The sequence below is a fragment of the Temnothorax longispinosus genome, chromosome 10, assembly GCF_030848805.1.
Source record: "Temnothorax longispinosus isolate EJ_2023e chromosome 10, Tlon_JGU_v1, whole genome shotgun sequence".
In the NCBI taxonomy this organism is placed as follows: domain Eukaryota; kingdom Metazoa; phylum Arthropoda; class Insecta; order Hymenoptera; family Formicidae; genus Temnothorax; species Temnothorax longispinosus.
The window spans coordinates 13,211,805-13,231,201 of NC_092367.1; the positions used below are offsets into that span (position 1 = coordinate 13,211,805).

The 19,397-nt window shown below is 39.2% G+C and overlaps 1 protein-coding gene across 1 annotated transcript in view; it reads left to right on the forward strand.

Moving 5' to 3' along the window:
* LOC139819874 (cytochrome P450 4C1-like) overlaps positions 1-19,397 on the forward strand; it is a 169,315-nt gene that overhangs the window by 41,681 nt on the left and 108,237 nt on the right. Inside the window, exons 5-6 of the mRNA XM_071789632.1 lie at positions 13,412-13,597; positions 13,823-13,916. Coding sequence (XP_071645733.1) covers positions 13,510-13,597; positions 13,823-13,916 — 182 coding nt within the window. The 5' untranslated portion in view covers positions 13,412-13,509. The remainder of the gene's footprint in view (positions 1-13,411; positions 13,598-13,822; positions 13,917-19,397) is intronic.

Below are 19,397 nucleotides of genomic sequence, written 5' to 3' on the forward strand. Positions count from 1 at the left end.
TCACGTCGTTAGTTGGACATAACCTATAGCTGCATCTCCGTAGCTCACACGACAGTTTCTTTAAATAATTTATTGTTATAAAAATCTCGTAGTAATGTTATTTGTTAATGAGCAGTTACACATTAAAATGTAATTATTTTAACCGAATAAGTAACTTTAACTTCGCCAGTCATACACAGTTGAGAATTTAATTGACTATACTGGCAATGATTATAATCGTTACGACGATTATTCGTTTCGTTACCACGATTATAATCATTGCCAGTATAGTCAATTAAATTCTCAATTGTGGTAATTATTTTATTTATAATGAAGCTTTGGGACAACGTATTTCTGGAGCTTTGAAACGATTGTCATCTCTAAGAAACTCTAGCATCGTAAACATGTCAATTTGCGGCAAATTATTACTATTTAGTTTCACGAAGCCTTTTTCACACATTACTCCATCGAAATTCGGCTAAATGATCAAATTTATTAATAATTTTAGTCGTTTCGAAGAGCTGCAATTCTATAAACACATCGTATCCAGTCTTCGTGGCGTGACCATATAACATCGTGACGTCATGAACCCGTACGCCAATCGCGTGGCGTTTCATGATCACGTGACAAAACTTGAATTTTTACGTCAATAAAATTATTAATAATAATTTACAGGTTTACACAAAAAAAAATTTTTTTTATTTTTGTGTTTTGGTATTATTAATACACGTTTACATAAAAAAAAATATATATAATTTTTTTTTGTAGCGTTGTGGCTACTTTTGTTCCGCTCGCTATCGTTCGCTCGCTTCAGGACGGTAGGATACGCAGTGGTGAGGTACCGTAAATGATGAGAAGTGAAAGTCTGGTAGACACCGTATATATTCTTAGAATAACGTATGTACAGCTTATATGCAGGTTTTATGTATGTACAGTGATTGGACGTGGCCCTGAAAAGGACCGTTGGTGTGGTGTATCTATGTGGCCCTGAAAAGGTCCGATTGCACGGGTCTACCGCGGTGGTCGCTCAGCCCACGTAATGGAGGGCTGTGTCTTCGTCCGGTGGAGTGGCTGTTGTCTCCACTGATTCAGGCGCTTCTAGGCCGGCGGTGTTCCGGGCGGCGTACAGGACTCGCGAGGGTTGAAGTCCTCGTCCTCAGTCTGTGTAGCCTGAGTATCCGCTGGTCTCGGAATACACGCCTGTGTTCCTCTCTCGACGGTGGGCGTCTCCCATTCACTATCCGTTTGTGCCTCGGCGTCGCTGATAGTAGGCTGCACCTGAAGGCCTCGGCGCACTCGTGACAGTGGCAGGGTCTGCGTGCCCTGCGAATGGAGGTCTTTCGGTGATGCGGGCAGCGGCGACAACAACGGCGGTACAATGTACCGCGGCGATGTACGGCGGCGCAGGCGGATATCCCACGTGGTGAGATGTTCCCTCGGCGGACGGGTGAGCGGCCACGGTGGCGAATCGAGTCGTATCAGCCTCCACGCTTTCGTCAGGCGTTCCTGGGGCTGCGCTGGGTTGACAGGCGGCAGCGACGGGCGTGACGTTGGCGGCTTGGTCCTGACGTGCTTTCGCAGCGTGGTTGCTACCAAAAAGTATCTCACTCTCGATACCTCCTTTTAGAGGGAGCGTACGAGCCGTGAAAATGCTGGGGATCCCTTCCTGGTGCGGCCTTATATTCCGTCCTGGCGAAATATTAAATGCGAGAAAGCTCAGCCGCCTAGCGGTGTGAGCTTGTTGTTATCCCGGTGTCATCCTGGGAACACGTGCTTTCGTGCGCGCGGCCGCTTGCCGTGCCGCTGGCGCTCCTGCCTGGCGAGACGCGTGGAACGGGTTGCCGTTCCGTAGGCGCGCGCGGTGTGGCGGTTGAACCGCCGTCTCTCGGGGCGCTCACAGCCGCCACATTTTCAACAACCCAATTGCGGTAAGCCTTTCACTAATCCTTGCAAAATTCAAAACAACCTTTTTTCAATGATACTCTATATAAAGGGAGTTTTCCAGCAAGCGACACAAGTCGACACAAACGTCGTTCTATCTTTTTTTTTGGCAATGAGTAACAAAGGTAAATATCCCGTTTAGGGGACCCACTTCCGATGACCTTGAATTTGATATATATTGTCAAAGACCCCCTCCCGAGTAACATGCAAGTGATTTTAGTCGGGGGTCGCTTTTGATTAAAAAGTTATAAACAAAAAAAGTTTGGAAAATATAGCAGCTATTTTTTTTAGTATTATAAGGCATAAACGACTAATATTACGTTGCGATCTAAGGTCCATATACGAGGTTTATGAAAACAAAGCTTCCTCTATAAAAAAGCAATAGAATATAAAATATATAAAATACATAAAAAAATAATTTTCGAGAATGGGTTTAATTGTCACGATGTGTATTATTTTTCGATAACAATTTATTTTTTTATGTAGGATAAGGTGCTGGTTTTACATATTATATGTCAACAGTTACTTCAATTCGTGGCTATCGTGAGCAATTATATGTCAATTTGAAAATCAGTCAACAGGAGTAGTAGAACGTTATAGATATATACAAGAACGAAATGGACAGAATGGATGAAATAAAAAAAGTTAGAAAAAGTAATTAGAAACATTATTTAATTATTAAATTTATAAGTAAATACTTTTTTTAATTTAACTTATGATTAGTATTATAATTACTAAGTTTTAGTGTTAAAAGACGGGTTTGATGAATTATTAATCAATGCAGTATTAGAATTTGAAATAATGCAAGAGGAAAATGAAGGGCGTAACTTTGATCTCGTGGAGTTCATAAAAATAGTAAAAAGGATGATTAACAAAAAATTTTAATGTGGTTGTGGAGGCTAATAATAAATTAAAGCGTTATAGAAAGGAGAGGATGAAGAAGAATAAGATGAATAAATTGTAAACAAGAAAAAATGTAAAGAAAATTGTAAAGTTAAATGTCTATTATTAATAATTTTTATTTAATAATAATTGTACAATTATTTAATATAATTATAATGAATAAAAAATATATTGTGCAATTTTAAATATTATAATTTAATTAATAATAAATAAATATAATAAAATTTGAATAAAAATGAATATAAAGGATTCTTTGCAATTGCCTTATAAGCCATTGCCTGATAAAGAAATTTTTTTTTATTAAAGATATTGAAACATAAATAAAGTCGTTTGAAGGAAAACGACTCCCGGGCGAAGCCCGGGTAACCAGCTAGTAGAATATAAAATACATTACTTATAAAAAATAATATTCAAACTATCTCAAATTTATCCGATATCGCTATTTATATTTTTTTACACAATAAAACTGTAGTAGGAGAAAGGGGGGTAAGATAACGAAGTGGGTAAGATGAATTGCTAATTTTTCTAATATACTAAACTAATAACAGATAACGAGTTGATGCTGAACTCATTAAAGGGTTTAGATAATAGTATATAATCTCTTATAGTTTGATTTTGTTGTTAATATCGGTATATGCAACAACCCCGGGACGGGATGCAAAGAAATTCTCTCAACAGACTATAAGAACACGTGTCACTTTATTACGTTGACTCTCTCTCGTGAAGGTTCACATACAGTGAAAAGGGGCGACGCTTGCCGCAAGCCGGCGATATCGCGAAACGCGAGAAAAGCGTGAGGTGAGGGAAATTCGGACTTTGCTCCTTCGCGCCCGACTACCGAAACCGAGCTCTACGCACACTCACACGCATACGCTCATCCACAGCATCATTGCACGGGAAGCAAAAGAAATAATTTTCAACACTCCCACTCTTTCTGTGCAATATATATACTTGCATACTGACGTTTTACATTTTTCGCGTGTCACACAACCCTATCTCATCACACAGAGCTCGGAAACGATCCCTTTGCAGCGCTTTCGTAAAGATATCCGCCAACTGACTTTTTGTGGGCACATATTCCACGATTATGTCGCGTTTTTCATATTTCTCTCTTATGAAATGATATCGGACTTCAATGTGCTTTTATATCTAGCCTACTCACCGTCGCGAGAAAATTCAGGCCTCCTACCGCTTCTCTATAAGGAAAGAGTGACCCCAAAATCAGTGGCTTTTTCGCCTATTTTTAGTCCCGCGATATTGGAACTGAATTGTGTATCAAATAATACCTTATGACAAGACATCAATCACAAAAAATTTTTAAGTTGAGGTGAGAATTGATTCCAGAGATATGGGAGATCAAAGTAGTCAAAATTAATTAACTCGTCAGCCCGTACGCTTTAAGGGGATGCTGGAGCCGTCTGTATAACCGACAAAATTACCATTTTCCATGTTATCGACTATATCTGTCTGTTCAAAATTAGCGCGTTCTCGAAAATATCGACTTGTTTGTGAAATCGATAGCGTAGCGGCGACCACGGTGCCGGAAGCTAGGAGCGCGCTACCGATTCTCTTTTGTTGTGACCGGTCCGAACTTGCGACGCGACGAGCCGCGTTCCGCGCCATTCGCTCAAGGTCTGAGATACAGAACGCACGTTTCGAGGTCGTGGTCCCTTTGCTCGATTAGTAAGATTCGTTCGAATAAGCGTAATCCCGATAAAGTACGGTCAAGTAAGATCGTTCGGTCGTATACATTAATTGTACGAGGCTTGATTCTAATATACGAAAGAATATTCTGCTCGGAAAGTGTAGTATAAAGACGCGCCATTGCATAATTACTTTCGAAGTACCGGCTTCGCGCCCGCGTTAACACGCGTGGTGTGATCATCAAGATCACGACCAGATTGATTCCTGCGTGCGTACGATTTCCGTGTTTATTACCGCCTGAGAGAAAGGGAAAGAGAGAGCGAGAACATTCCAACCGACGCACGAGGGACGAAGGGTGCGAGTGCTTAATAAGAAGGACGAATTACGCTAGCTTTCGAGAATTGCATCCCTGGTTAATGTCGCCTATGACGATCGAACTGAGTTCTTCAACGTTAAGTACTTCGTTTCCTTTTCTTTCCGTGTTTCGGATAAGCGTGGACAACGCCATTTCGGGCTCTTTGAAGCTCTTCCGATTACAACGGATAACGCTGTCTAACGAAGATCTCTATTGCTAGTAAGATCGCAATATCGATAAGCCGCGCATCGGTTTACGCCACGTGTACACGCGTTAATTGTATTTCTACCGAATTCCGCGTTGTTTTTGACTCGAGACGATTCGTTGTGTTATTCATTTTCGAGAGATTCTGTGTTTACGTCGGTACGGTAAAACAACCTTGATATTTGATACCTCATTGTTTAGCCCGTCACGCGGGTCTCTTACGTTCCCGTAGCAAAAAGTACTCGGAAGAAGCATTACATATTCTACCAAATTATATAGCGTTATATTCATATTCATTTATATTTCTTAGTTTCGACATTACGTTGCACATTATTCAAAGTATTAGTTCAAGTTTTCGTAGCGAGATAGAAAAGTAATGCGATTTGCGATCACGACACATACAGTGTCTTCAAGAAGCAATAATAACATAATTATTGCCAACCTTTATATATATTATATTTAATTTGCTCTTATTTTTAGGATATAAGGATGATTATTATCCGACTTTAATGTGAACTGTGCTACTATTCAATGTGTTTGCCATTTATATTGATTACTATTGTATGCTTTATAAATATTGTGTCTCTGCTCATCAGGAAGAGCTTTTGTAAATATACTGAGATAACTAAATCCCTGTTGCTCGTTCACCTTAGTAACATTTCACTGCTTGTATTCATTCTATTTTAAACACTGTCCTTGTATAGACAAAGATATAGACAAGAATAGCACGCTACATTGCACGCACACATACGCACGATGCACATCGACATTATACTTTTATATTACGCTTCCAAATCTTGATTTGGAGGGTTTATCGATGTTTTTCTTGTTGTGCAATTCAGGGGAACTTGTTTTCGCGTTCGTACCAATGGTATATCTCTTATATGAAATACATCTTGTGACGAGCTGACAGCTCGCCGCAACTCGTGACGCTATATTGGGATAAAAGTAAGATAAGGAAATCTGTACTTCCGTAATTTTTTCTCGTTTTCTATATAAAATCGGAGTTCCCCCGAATCATTAATGTATGTACTGCAATTCTGGAGAAGGATTTTTAATTCTGTCAAATTAATACGACGCTACGTGCCGACAAAAAATGCCGGTAAAACAGACTGCTCCAGCAACCCCTTAAAGCACGAATTTTTCTTTCAGTCCGATAATTTAAAACTTCGTACCCGGGGGTTTTGCTAGCTGCTGACAATAAATTTGAAGTCAGATTTTTAAAATTTATAATGGCCGATTTAATATGGCGGACTATGTATTTAAAAAATGTTTTAATTTCTTTTTCTTGTTAAGTAAATCGATCCATATAAGTATGTGTGAAAAATCTGACTTCAAATTCATTGTCAGCTAGCAAAACCCCCGGGTACGAAGTTTTAAATTATCGGACTGAAAGAAAAATTTGTGCTTTAAAGCGTACGGGCTGACGAGTTAATGAATTTTGACTACTTTGACCTCCCATATCTCTGGAATCAATTCTCACCTCAACTTAAAAATTTTTTGTGATTGATGTCTTGTCATAAGGTATCATTTGACACACAATTCAGTTCCAATATCGCGGGACCAAAAATAGGCGATTTTTGGGGTCACTCTTTATTCTCTGATTTCTCGTCATCGCGACAATTTTCGAGCTTACAATTGGGATCCACGGGAACACTTACAACTTTTGCATCAACCAGATTAAATGTAATCAGTTCATCAATATAACCACTTTAGTGGATTTAACATGCGTTTATTTTTACGATCTCGCTCGATTTGAAGACCGACGAAACTTTCCGAGTTACCGACTGTTATTTCGAACGACGATTTTAACGCATCCAATACAATGTTTATCGCTTCGACGGATTCCGCAAAGATCAACCCGTCGTTAACATGCAATGCCAAAATTATTAATAACGAATTGTTTATTCGTCCTATATACACGCATTTGTCTGCGTTACTAGCACTGAATTTATATATTTTTTTAAAATTGATCAAAATTTTCGTTCCAGCAGCGCGAAGCTTGCTTGAGACCATATAAAGATTTTAACAATTTACACACGATTTTCTCACCATCACCACCACTGGCGTCGAGACCCTCGGGAACTGCCATGTAAATCTCCTCCCGGAGATCGCCGTGGAGAAACGCTGTCTTTATATCAAATTGATGCATTTCGTAGTCATTCTTCGTAGCGATGGCCAGCAAAACCCTCAGTGACTCGTACCTGACGACTGGAGAGAACGTCTCGTGGTAGTCAATGCCCTCGCGTTGAGTGAAGCCCCTTGCACAGAGGCGAGCTTTGTGACGTTCCACGTCACCTGAAGGTGTTCTCTTCACTTTGAAGACCCATCTCGAGTCAATTGTCTTCTTTCCTGGTGGGAGTGGAACGATCTTCCACGTTCCATTCTTTTCGTGAGCGCTGAGTTCCTCACCAATTGCACGCTTCCATTGCGCACTTTCTGGACCACTCACTGCTTCCTCGTATGAAAGAAGCTCTTCGTACTCGGCGACGTGAGCTTCAAAACGCTCAGGTGGCCGAATTGCCTGTCGATTCCTTAGCATGCAAGCTTGCTGCTCCTGTTGCTCGTCGTCGTCTTCTTTATGATTATTTTTCTGCTCTTCAGCATGTTCAACTTTTATTACATGAACTTGAACTTCAGCATCCACTCCTGGAATTTCTGCTTCCTCTCCGTCCTCGTCGGCTCCACTGGATCATTGATTTCTATATGTGCAATTCTATCCCTCTCCTGAGTGACATTCGATGTTTCATTAAATGTTACATTTTTACTCACAGTCATTTTTCTTGTGACTGTATTGTAAAACGGTAGTTTGTCGACTCACCGTCATACCCGACGAAGATCACTTTCTCCGCCTTCCCATCAAATTTCTTTCTGTGAATCTTCGGGATATGAGAGAATGCCTCGGTTCCGAATGTTTTGCTCCGGATAAATCTGGCCTTTTCCCATGCCAGATTTCATACGGCGTGGCATTTTTCACTTGACTCGTCGCAGTCCTGTTGAGCAAGTATACTGCCGTGTTGACAGCTTCGGCCCACAGGAATCTGGGCAAACTTTTTGCCTCCAACATCGTCAAAGCAGACTCCACAATCGTCCTGTTGTCGCGTTCAGCGCGACCATTTTGTTCCGGGGTATATGGAGCAGTTGTTTCGAGTTGAATACCATTTTGATCTAAATAGTCTTTCATCAAACCATTCACGTATTCGCGTCCATTATCGACACGCAGAATTTTTATCGACCGGTCAAACTTATTTCTCACGCCGCGTATACTTCTTGAACGTGTCTACCACATCTGACTTGTGCTTTAGAAAATACACATGACGAAAACCAGATGCATCGTCTTTAAATGAGACAAGAATTTCGCGCCACCGAGAGAGCTAACCGACATCGGGCCACACACGTCACTGTGAATGTATTCTCCCGGTACGCGTTTCACGCGCGACACTGTACTTTTGTACGATGCACGCTGCAACTTTCCTGTTTGACACGGTTCACAGAAATATTCGCTTTCGTCCGAAATGTCAATTCCGTTTACTAACTTCGCGGTATCACGCACTGCTTTTGCGTTTACATGTCCTAACCGCTCGTGCCACACGCATAAACTGTTGCTGCTGCTCACCACGTGCGCTTCGTCCTTGATTGCTGATTTCACAAACAATCTATAGAGCTGATTGCTCTGTTTGGATCCCTCGATCATCACTTTGCCGTCACGTGTAATTTGTATGGACTCCTTCGAGAGTTCCACCTTCAGACCTCTTTCCGTACACATTCCGAGCGAAAACAAGTTTTTCTTGAACGATGGTATGTATATCACATTCTCGATGTTGAAGCACAACCACGCGCCGTTTACCAAACTTTTAATCGGCACTGTTCCACAACCTTTTACCGCGCATGGCCCATCATCGCCCAGTATGATCTCGCCCGATGCTTCCGAGAAGCTTGAAAACCAATCCCGGCGAAATGTGATGTATCTCGAACTGGCGCTGTCTCCGTACCATACGTCGCGTGCATCCTTTCTCATGAACTCTTCTCTCCCGTCATGAGAAGCATTGAAGGCAAATATCTCGAACGAATCCGACTTTTCTCCTGTAGCTTTGACCGTTGCTATCAGGGCACTCACATTTGCTCCACCTGCACCTTTTTCTTTTTCAGCAATGAATTTTCGACACTTCGCCTTAATGTGTCCAACCTTTTTACAGTGAAAACACTTGATAATTTTTTTTTGGTCTTGTCGCCCGTTACTTCCGCGGCGGGACGTGCCACTCACCACACTAAACGCTGATTCCGTTTCTTCATTTTGCGTGAGGCGACTCTCTTCCTTTTATCAAACGTTCTCGTAAATTATTAATCGTTTGATTTTCGACAGCTACACTGTCCCACGCCGTCACCAGGGCACTATATTTCGTGGGGAGGCTGCCTAGCACTTTTGCCATGATGGCGTTGTCGGAGATCTGCTCGTTGAGATCCTTGAGTTGGCGTGCCATGTTTTCGACCTCCGAGACATGCTGCGCGACTGAGTCGTTCGCGCCCATTCGATAACTATGGAATTTCTGGTTGAGATGGAGCAAGTTCAAAGCAGACTTCTGCTCGTGTATATTTATTAACTTGTCCCACATCTCTTTTGACGTGTTGCACGTAACCAGATATTCCAGCTGAGAATATTTGACCGCCGTGCACATGGCCGCCACATCTTTCTTCAACCAATCTGTATGTCCTGCCGCTCCGACCTCCGGTTTCGGGATTGTTCCATCGACGTAGCCCTTTATTTCTTGAACAACCAGCACGGTGCTGATTTAAAATTTCCACAGTTGGAAATTGCTTCAGTCGAACTTCGTAATCTGCTTCAGATGAAGATCCGCCATCTTTTCTCGACTCACGTATCACCCGCGTGGCAATGTTCTTTTCGTTCCGCCCGAACGAAGTATTCAAACCAAATTGTTCTTTCCGTTCTACACGAACGGAGAATGCCGACTGATTTGTCTTTCCGTTTTACGAACGGAGAACGCCGCGAAAAGTTCTTTCCGTCTTTGCACAGAACGGAGCACACCTCGAGAGACTTTCCGTTTCACACAACGGAGAATACCGCGAAAAATTCTTTCCGTCTTTATACAGAACGGAGCACACCGCGAGAGACTTTCCGTTTTACACAACGGAGAATACCGTATCAATTGACTAACTTCGCGTCCCGCAATTTGAACAGGCGTGCTGGGCCCATAACTTGTTGTTAATATCGGTATATGCAACAACCCCGGGACGGGATGCGAAGAAATTCTCTCAACAGACTATAAGAACACGTGTCACTTTATTACGTTGACTCTTTCTCGTGAAGGTTCGCATGTACAGTGAAAAGAGGCGACGCTTGCCGCAAGCCGGCGATATCGCGGAATGCAAGAAAAGCGTGAGGTGAGGGAAATTCGGACTTTGCTCCCTTGCGCCCGACCACCGAAACTGAGCTCTACGCACACTCACACGCATACGCTCATCCACAGCATTGCACGGAAAGCAAAAGAAATAATTCTTAACAGATTTCAATCTGTCCACAAAAGTGGAAAATATATAGGCCAGTAAAATTAGCTCGAAAAACACCGAAATACAAAACGGATTGACAAGCCAATTTTTTGAGGGTGAGTAGAGGGTCATAGGAGATGCCCAAATTCACAAAGTTCAAACAAAATTTCCCTGTGCGTCGGCGGCCATCTTGAAAATAGGGGTGAATATTCAAAGTTTGAATATCTCGGGCTCTTTTTTTATTTTGTAGGGAAAAATATTTGCTACAACTTTGTAAAAAATGTTTAAACTGTTTAAAAAAATTTTTAATAGCTTTCAAGAAAAAAAAGTTACAACCAAAAAAGTGCCGTCAATTAGGGGTTGAACATTTTTATTGACACTTATATCGCCCCCTGTTAGTTTGATAAAAAAAATGTTCAAATAAAACTTGTAGAGGACTCAATTCTCTACAATTTTCGTATTTTTTTTGCGTTGGTGACTCAAAAAACACCAGAGATAGAGAGCGCCAAAGTTGAGTGTGTCTAATAAATGTTCTTTTTCGTGGGGAAAATTCGCGGTTTTATTGTAAATTGTCGTATATTATAAAACTCTTTTCCGCACCATCACTGATAGAGAGTTTCAGGCGCATTTTTTTAGGCGAGAGTGATAGGTAGAGTTTCAGGCGCATTTTTTTTTACGTGGTATCTCCAGTAAATATAATCCACGGGTCCGAGAAAGTTCTTTTCGTTCTATATATTGTGAAAACAATTTATGCAAGTCTTTGCTTTTTTGTCGCTGGGCATATTTCTTTCATCAATATAATCGTCATTGATATCTCAACTTTCTTCGGTGACTTCCTCACTTTCGGAATCGTTGAAGTCAACCGGGGGAAATTCGGAGTCCAGTCGTCGTCTTCGAGTATTTGCTGCAACTGTACAATGTTTGCACATAATTCCTCGCTGCAATGTTCGCATATTACCGAACATTTAAGCCCAGCTTTGAGACAACCACAGGCTGTTCCACATTTTTTTTTACATTTGCACGATATTGATTCCAGTACCGCAGGAGGCGCTGGATCCTGGGTGGTCATAATTGGTTCTAGTCCTAGTCGAGTTCGTCGCCAGCCCCATTCCTCTGGATCCTGGTAGATATTAAGCCAGGTTTGTACTTGATGGCAAAATATATGCTGCCGTGCCGAAAGATTGAATTTTGTTTAATCCGGAATTGGACGGATACGGTTCATTACGCCCCGGGCAAAATCATTGTTGCGATCATTCAAATGCTTGAAAATTGTATCTCGTATGGAATTACTTTTCACTCCACAAATTATTCTTCGTCTGTCAACGGGCAATGATTTTTGCTGTTTTATAAATACCTCATCAATTACTTCGGCGCAGAAAGGGCAACGTTTTTCAAAATAGAATGCTGGTGGATGGAATGCCGGTGGATGGTTCGAAGATTACGATGACGACGGAGAAGATGGAGGTGATTTTGAGATCGAGACAGCACAGTTGCTCCGACGACGAATAGCCGCTGCAGCTATTCTTTCGTTAATGTATATTTTTCGACAGAGCACGTGCATTGTGATGTTGTTGACGTCCTCCAGCATGCGCGCATGTTTCTCGTCGCCCCTCTTGATTGCAAACGAATGTAAAGTTTGCACACCTCTTTTTTAAACGACAGTAACTTTGCCGTCACTCAGCGCTTTCCCACAAATAAAACACTCGCTCATTTTCGTGAAATTTCACTCTGAAACGCTCAAAATACAGTTCACAACTGATCGAAAATAATACACACTAACACACAATAACACACACAAACAACACACACACACACACACACACACACAATAACACACTGTACAGTTCGCGGAAGAGTTTTATAATATACGACAATTTACAATAAAACCGCGAATTTTCCCCACGAAAAAAAGCATTTACTAGACACACTTAACTTTGGCGCTCTCCATCTCTAGCGTTTTTTGAGTCACCGCAAAAAAATATACAAAAATTGTAGAGAATTGAGTCCTCTACAAGTTTTATTTGAACATTTTTTTGATCAAACTAACAGGGGTATATAAGTGTCAATAAAAATGTTTAACCCCTAATTGGGCACTTTTTTGGTTGTAACTTTTTTCCTTGACAGCTATTAAACATTTTTTCAAACAGAAGTTTTAGCAAATATTTTTCCCTACAAAATTAAAAAAAAAGAAAAAAATTCGACCACAATAGGAGCCGAGATATTCAAACTTTAAATATTCACCTCTATTTTCAAGATGGCCGCCGACGCACAGGGAAATTTTGTTTGAAGTTTATGAATTTGGGCATCTCCTATGACTTTCTACTCACCCTAAAAAAAATGGCTTGTCAATCCGTTTTGCCATTTTCAGATCTAATTTTACTAGCCTAATAATAAGAAATGTGTTTTGGATGCACCCATATGTAATTTTTTGGTGTTTGTTTATAAGGAATGACATAATTATATAGTAAATACTTTCACTTTCTCTATAAAATTACAGTATAATGTAGCTAGGAATGTATAGAATAACATACTAGTATTTTTCATTTTTCGCAATGCAACATTTTTATTAAATAAAGAAAATAAATACAATGACTGCGGATAAGATGACAAATGTCATGCGTGTGCAAGATAACGTATCCGTAAATGCAGTTATAATTGTTAATGTGCATTGTAAATGTGACTGCGTCAAATTTTCATAACATAATGTGTTATCGCAAAGGTTTAAACGCACATCAAAGAAAGAATACCCAAATTTAAAGTAATTAATGAACATTAAAAATCGATTAACTTCAAATTAAATAAAAAGATTGCATTATCTTATAACAATATTTGTTTCATATCGTTATCTCATAATTGTGCATTATATTGTTTATGTTTTAGGCGCCAAGTGGCATTCAAGACGAAAGATATTAACTCCCACATTTCATTTTAATATATTAAAGAAGTTTGTTGAGATTTTGATCGAGGAAGCCGAAAGCATGACTAAGTCCTTGAAAAATACAGAAGGCACAGTTGTAAAAGATTTAGTACCGTTCTTTAGTGAACATACGCTAAATGCAATATGTGGTATGATGCGTTCATAATTATATATTTTAACAGTATATTTTATTCCTATTGACAAATAACGTTAGACCAAAATTTAATTTTTTTAAATTATAAATATCAATATCACAATATTATATCTACTGCAAATTGGTATACCTATATTTTTTTATAGCCATAGATATTTCTAAAATACCTATATATATCAGACAATATTATCATGATACACTTTTACAAATGCGTTTGCAGAAACTGCCATGGGCACTTCACTACGAGGCCTTGGTGCATTCCAGCAGCGGTATCGAGAAGCGGTTCAACGCATGGGCGAACTTTTTATATATAGGTAGGTATAATAATTTATAGATATCAAGAGACACAGTAGTGTCTCGCGCCAAGTACATGCGCAGCGCGAGACCCCCCCGTATATCTTTACACGAGTTGCGAGATTCCGAGATTTTGAGATCTCAATAACGAGTGAACGGACCAAGTTCTAAGTAGGCTCGATCGATAGCTTGGAGTCGATTTATATAAGAAAAATGTTTTTATTTTTCCTCTACGTGCCCTACGAGCGAATATATTGCAATGCAAATTCCGAAATGTAAATATTCCCTGATAGAAATATTTTACTAAAATTGTCTCTCAATTAACCTCATTTTATTATTATTCCATGAGTTTAATAATACCTAACATATTGTGTTCAATTTCATCAAGAAGACTGGTAAAATTAATTAATCAAGTAGTGTATACTATCGAACTAGAGTGTTATAATAGTGCCATATATTGCCATAAAAAGAGACAGAAAATCTGACTTTTTCTTGCCCGAGGAGATAAACTTTACAAACTCCCACGCGACAGATAATGATAGTGTTGTGTTGTATTGTTTACGGGAAAAGAGGCAGAAGGCACATTAAATTTCCCTCACCCGAAAGATAACTTGAAGAAAAAAAGTGACAGATAGTGATCAACAGATAATGATTATATTGACCGCAGGGAGCTAATGCCGAGGAGCTCTTTAAGAAGAAAGGTGTATCCAAAATCACACACGTACGTATAGGGTAACTCCGGTATTTACGCCGCGCAAGGATTTACGCCGCAGAAGTTAGAAAAAAATAGAAGAAATAAAGATACTTGCTCGCAATCACACTGTTATGTGCTTTTTCACAACACCTCCACGGAAAGTTCGACTTTCCATGCCTGTAGAGAGGGGCAAAAGTGACCAATTTCACGCCAGGACGGCATTAGCGGGACGAAAGTAACCACTTTCCTCCCTAGGGCGGAAAGTGGTCACTTTCGTCCCTGTTTAGCGGATCATTTTTCGCCCTAGGGAGGAAAGTGGTTACTTTCCGCCCGCTATGCCGTCCTGGAGTGAAATGACCACTCTCGCCTCTCTCTAGGCATGGAGGTCGAACTTTCCGTAAAGATATTGTGAAAAATATCGTGTGCACCTCGGGGCGAAAGCTTTTTCAGACCCTGCCGAAGGCTCGGGCGGCAAACTTCACACTCGTCTGAAAAACGCTACTTTTAGTCCAGTCAAATTAGACAAAAAAAAGGCTTTTGCTCGGAAGTGAAGCGGTATTTATAAAACCTTTTTAGGGTTGTTGGGGGGATGTAGAAGAGCTTATTTCTGAGTTGTCGGGTTAATCGGACCGATGGGTTTTTAAGGGGGGGAGGGGGAATGAAAAATTTCGTTTTTTCGCAATAACTCGGCGAATTTTGACCGTACATGATTGATTAACCTCTCATTTTGTAGCTCTTTTAAAGCCCTACAATTCATTTCGTGAAGACCCTAACTTAAAATCAATATTTGTCGAGTTCTAGCCGGTGAAAGTGGGAAAAAATGTATTTTGTCGCGGTTTTTTGCGTTTATCTCGTTTCCATTAATAGATAGAAATGTGCCGCCACTGACAAAGTTGTAGGGCTTGAAGAGACCTACAAAACGAGAGGTCAGTCGTTCAGATTCGTTAAAAATTGAGCCCAGGGAAGCCTCTGGAAGTCGCGCTTTTAACGCGTGGCCGATCGTCGCCGGCGGCGGCGCGCCGATTTGTTGTCGATTTGTTGTCGTATTACTTCGCGTTAATGTGATAATGTTTTTTCGTACTTCTTTTGTGAATACCTTTCTATATTTTTTGAAATTTCTTCGCAACAAAACAAGCACTGCTTTGCGATATCGAAATCAGGCTCGGTCGTTGGTTGTTCGTTGGTTTGCTCACCGATTTCGCCAAAATCAGTTTTCACATTATTCGTAAAAGGTTGCCTCAAATCGGTGTAACGCTTGTAGCAACTTCTGTGAACAATAATGTTTTGCGCGTTTTCCAACAAACGCCGATGTTCTTCGTTTTTTCTTTCTACAATTGCCCGTTTCAGAGTTTGCACACCTCTCGCTTTAACTTCGTACACGTTATCGCCGCCTAACGGCTCGTTGCATATAAAACACTCGCTCATGTTACAATTTTTCATTAACTTTATACTCGAAAAGAGAGATAAGCGAAAGACGCGCCGAGTCCCGAGCGCACTCGACTCGACACGCACCGTCGCGTGGCCGATCGTCGCCGCGGCGGCGCGCCGCCGCCGGCGACGATCGGCCACGCGTTAAAAGCGCGACTTCCAGAGGCTTCCCTGGGCTCAATTTTTAACGAATCTGAACGACTGACCTCTCGTTTTGTAGGTCTCTTCAAGCCCTACAACTTTGTCAGTGGCGGCACATTTCTATCTATTAATGGAAACGAGATAAACGCAAAAAACCGCGACAAAATACATTTTTTCCCACTTTCACCGGCTAGAACTCGACAAATATTGATTTTAAGTTAGGGTCTTCACGAAATGAATTGTAGGGCTTTAAAAGAGCTACAAAATGAGAGGTTAATCAATCATGTACGGTCAAAATTCGCCGAGTTATTGCGAAAAAACGAAATTTTTCATTCCCCCTCCCCCCCTTAAAAACCCATCGGTCCGATTAACCCGACAACTCAGAAATAAGCTCTTCTACATCCCCCCAACAACCCTAAAAAGGTTTCATAAATACCGCTTCACTTCCGAGCTCAAATGTCTAATTTGACTGGACTATTTCGCCCCTCGGTGCACAATATACTATTTATGCCATATTAGTATTGTGTTGTAATTTCAGTTCTTTACTGTTAATATTAACGAAACCGTCATGAGTTGAATCGATTTCTCACCGTGGTATGTAGCGCGATCATATATTACGACCTACGTAAAATGATTACTGCAGGGAATGCAAAAGATTTAATAGTTATTTCATGATACATAAGTGTAGAGGGACAAAAGATGGAATACAGCAAAATACAAGTGCATAGCTTTTGTATTCTTTGTTTAGCTTGATATTTTGTATATCCCACCTGTTTAGGATATACGGCATTTTTAGCGTGTGGGATTTATGCCATAGTACAGACACTCTGTAAAAATCAAAATCTCCTGTGTGTTCTTTTCCTTTTTTTTTAAATCGTATTACAATAAATTTTAATGCATCTATCGTTCCTTCTATTTTCTTTTTAAAATCTTTTAGTTTTATAATTTGTTTATCATTCTTACAGCTTAATAAACTTTTTACACACATTTTATAACTCATTATTTTCAACATTTTATTGTCTTATTTATAAACATTATTTGTAATTTTTTATAAGGCGTATATTTCACCCATGAATGTCATATATCCCACCTCTATGGATGGCAAAAATGCAAGGGTTTCTAAATACAAAGAATGAATATTTCATATTTATATTTTTTTATAGTAGTAGACAGTATAAAGTTTTTATTGGTCTAATTTATTTGCCTTAAACATAGTAAATAGTACTCAATAAATTAAGTTTTCCTTAGCTGCGGCGTATATACCGGAGTTACCCTATGCTGTCTTGTAAAAGTTATAAAAGTTAAAATCTATGCACATGTGACAAGCACTATTTTTCTGAAAAATCGTATTTATATATCGTGTAATAAAGATTTTTCGGAAGTATGTTAATTACTTTTTAGTAATACATTTTGTGTAGCAAAAAAGATTCTGAGAAGAAAAATTGTCGCTCATGTTCCGTTTGTCTTTAATTAATACTTAAAATATCACGATGTCAGTAAATAAGGAAATGATAATTGAAACGATAATTTATCTATCTATTTATCTATATATATAAGTACCGGACGTCTGTCTGTTTGTCTGTCTGTCTGTCTGTCTGTCTGACCGCGAACTACTCATTCGTTAGTGGACCGAATTTTTATCAAGGGTACATGAAATAGGGGTAGAATTTTCCGGGGAGTGCCATAAAGTGTATAGTTTTTCGTTGCCAATTTTCTGGAAACCGGTTTTTTTAATTTTTCCAATTTTTCGGGAAATAATCGACCAAATCTCAAAGAATTGTGTATGAAGTAGGGGAAGAATTTCCCGGGGAATGCCATAAATTGTACAGTTTTTTGTTACCGATCTTTTTGGAAACCGGTTACAAAATTTTTCCAATTTTTCGGAAAATAATTGACCGAATCTTAAAAAAAATATGAAGTAGGGGTAGAATTTCCCGAGGATTGCCATAAAGTGTATAATTTTTCGTTACCAATTTTTGGGGAAATCGGTATCAGAAAATTTTCTAATTTTTCGGAAATTAATTGACCGAATCTCAAACAATTATATATGAAGTAGAGGTAAAATTTTCTGGGGAGTGCTATAAAGTGTATTATTTTTTGTTACCGATCTTTTTAGAAACCGGTTACAAAATTTTTCCAATTTCTCGGAAAATAATTGAATCTTAAAGAATTACATATGAAATAAAGGTAGAATTTCCCCGGGATTGCTATAAAGTGTACAATTTTTTGTTACCAATTTTTTTGGAAACCGGTTACAAATTTTTTCCAATTTTTCGGGAATTAATTGACCAAATCTTAAAAAATTATATATGAAATAGGAGTCGTGTCAAAATTTTTCTAATTTTTGGAGGATAAGTTTAATTTTTTATTAATGGATAATTTTTTATTAATGAATTGATTTTCTTGAAACCGGTTACGAAGTTTTTCCAATTTTTCTAAAAGGGTTTCCGATTTTTGTTTAAAAAAAATGTACGTGATTGTTATAATTTCCTCAAATTTTGAGATATTAGCTGAATTTTTTAGAGATAATTTTTCGTTATTTTCTTAAAAACAATGCCCAAATTTTTATAATTTTTTGGGGATGGCAAAGACGTGTATAATTTTTCATAATCGATTTTTTGGAAACTGGTTTCAAAATTTTCTAATTTTTTGAGGATGGCTATGATGAGTTTATAGAACAATTGCTAATAAGAAAGGGGTTTCCGATTTTTGCTCCAATTTCCGTTAATTTTGAGATATCAAGCTGAATTTTTTTTATGGATAATTTTTATAGATAATTTTTCGTTACCAATTTTTTTGGGAACCGGTTACAAAATTTTTCAAATTTTTCGGGAATTAATTGACCAAATCTTAAAGAATTATATATGAAATAGAAATCAAATGTCAAAATTTTTTTAATTTTTGGAGGATAAGTTTAATTTTTTATTAATGGATAATTTTTAATTAAGAATTGATTTTCTTTATATTTTTTTCAATATTTTCTAACCTTATTCTATACATAATCCTTTAAAATTTGGTTGATTAGTTTTTTAATTATATTGTTACGCTCCGTTCAGGGGGGAGAGAGTATCTTCTTCCGGAAAATGTCGATTGGGGACTCGCTCCATGAGGAAGAGGACATGATCCTGGACTCGAGAAGAGGACGGTGCCCGGTAACCTGTGGCAGCAGCCCTACCCTGGGCTGCTGCCACAGGTTACCGGGCACCGTCCTCTTCTCGAGTCCAGGATCATGTCCTCT